We start from the raw sequence: 2,072 nt of genomic DNA, 5'->3' as shown, positions 1-2,072 counted from the left end.
GCAACCTGGGAACCATTCAAGGAAAGGGGATTGTTCGTTGCCAAACTCGCGTCTTTCTCTAGGCCATGACCTCTTGTCCTGTATCGTCCTCAAGTTTCCCGTTCAGTTTTTTCGTCTTATCTTTTTTGGTCACGCTCCTGTCGCTTCCCTTCCAGTGAGAACATGAGCGTGCTTTGTAATGAAAAAAGGGTATAAAATGCAAAACAATCGTCATCAGCTTGTCGGCAGCCATCCAGCAGTAACCGAGGGCCTCGTCGCTAGGCGTCGTCAGGCGGTTTCGATCCTCCCTGTTGACCTGTCCGGCAGCGTCAACCTATTCTTGGCCATCTCGTCAACGGCTGGCATCTCGTCGTCGTCCTCCTGGCTGTCCTGGCAAAGGTCGATTCAATCGCTCGATCATGGTCTTGTCGATGTCATTCTGCTCCACCAGGTTGCTGAGACTCATAATCGACTGGTTTCCACTCTGCTGCTGCTGCCCCTGTTGCTGTCCCTGTCTCGCAGGAGTCGAGGCGCCACTGGAGCCGTTCTGGCCTGTAGGAGAGCGGCCGCCGGGTGCGGAAGCAGCATATCCTCCGCTCGTCGCAGGCTGGGGTAGGGTGCCGCTTGTTGGGTTACGAGGGCTCTGTCTCGGGCCCCCGTACGGCGGGTATCCAATTCCACCCGGGCTGCTGTGGTTCGAAAATTCGGCGGGAGACCTCCTTCGTGGATCCTCCTCCAATGCGCTGCGTGGTGGAGGCAGTCGATAACCCTCCTCCTGCTCCTCCGAGGTCCTGCGGCGGCGGCGTCCAGCAACTTGGCTTCCATCGTCGGTTCTCGCATCTCCGTAGGAAGAGAACGACTCTGTTGGTGATTGAACAGGCGCATAATAGTTTGCCGGAGGGGGAACATTCGGGTGCTGCTGATAAGTTGGGGGAGGAGGCTGCTGAGGCGGAGGTGGGACGGTGCCTGGCGCCAAGGGTTGACCGTATGCTCCAAACAGCTGAGTGCCAGGAGGAACACCTCCGGGGACTGCAGAGACTGGGATGAAAGCGGTGGAGCTCGAGGAAGAGACTGGCTGGAAAATGCATTCTTGGTTCATTCTGGCACAGTTTTGACACTTGCCACCAGGAGCGCTCTGATAGCCGCTGCATCGGATCTATAGGCAGTCAGTCACACGCGCACCGCTACAAACGTTTTCCACACCGACCTTTCTCTTACGACAATATCGGCACGCAATCGAGGTACGCTGTCGAGGCGCTGCTTGGGTCAATTGGGGAGGGTTGCCAGGTCCAACTTGAGGGTACTCGTAAACGCCGCCAGCGAGGTTGCGGTAGTTCTGGTGACCATTTGGCGGTGGGGGACCAGGCGGCGGCTGTCGATAGTAGGAATGGGCATAGTAGGGATCCTGCGGGTAAGGCTCTTGCCCATAGGCAGGGCGGCGATCATCGTAGTAGCCACCTCGCTGGTCTTGCGGGGGAGGAGGATAGGCCGACGAACGCGGGTCAGACTGCGGCTGCAGAGGCGGGAGATACGGTTGCTGTTGCTGGCCAGGAGGAGGCTGCTGCCCGCCGGGAGGCGGATAACCGTTGACAGCGTTGGGAGACGCATATCGTGGATCACTAGGGTAGCCTCGGGGTGGTGCTGCAGCCGGCGGGCCGTAGCTGCGCGGGTCATGAATAGATGGGAGAGTAACAGAAGCAGCCATGGTGGCCGGGTGAGCGTCGAGAGGGCGCTGGGTGGTTTCTGGGGGAGGAGGGTAATGCGACTGAGGTTGAGATTGGCTCTCGTCTGGACGGCTTTGCTGATGATAGTCTTGCCGGTAGCTGTCGTCGGCCATGCTATGTTGAGGCGCAAGGGGCCGCTGACGGGCGAGTGTGGTTGACTGGGATTGAACCAGGTGCGTTGAATGGAGGGATGTGGATGGTCAGGCTGCGACAGAGCATTTGGCGGTGGACAAGACTCGAGAGAGAGCGGAGCAGCGCAGCACAGCACAGCAATTGGCGTGGTCAACGCCCTTCTTGAAGTGTCGTCGGAGTGGCCGAGGCTCACGAGTCAAGAATGAATGTCTCGGCGGGAGATGACAGCGGATTCCA

The 2,072-nt window shown here is 58.8% G+C and overlaps 1 protein-coding gene across 1 annotated transcript; it reads right to left on the bottom strand.

Annotated features, from left to right (window-relative positions):
• Nucleotides 1-331: 331 nt before the first annotated feature.
• On the bottom strand, nucleotides 332-1,816 carry NECHADRAFT_36533 (uncharacterized protein; the record flags this gene model as incomplete). Its single annotated transcript, XM_003052769.1, has 2 exons — nucleotides 332-1,135; nucleotides 1,187-1,816. The coding sequence occupies 2 exons, from the start codon at nucleotides 1,814-1,816 to the stop codon at nucleotides 332-334; spliced, it is 1,434 nt and encodes a 477-aa protein (XP_003052815.1).
• Nucleotides 1,817-2,072: the final 256 nt, after the last annotated feature.

This window comes from Fusarium vanettenii (assembly GCF_000151355.1).
Source record: "Fusarium vanettenii 77-13-4 chromosome 3 genomic scaffold NECHAsca_2_chr3_3_0, whole genome shotgun sequence".
Classification (NCBI taxonomy): Eukaryota; Fungi; Ascomycota; class Sordariomycetes; order Hypocreales; family Nectriaceae; genus Fusarium; species Fusarium vanettenii.
This window is presented reverse-complemented; position numbering and strand designations above follow the sequence as displayed.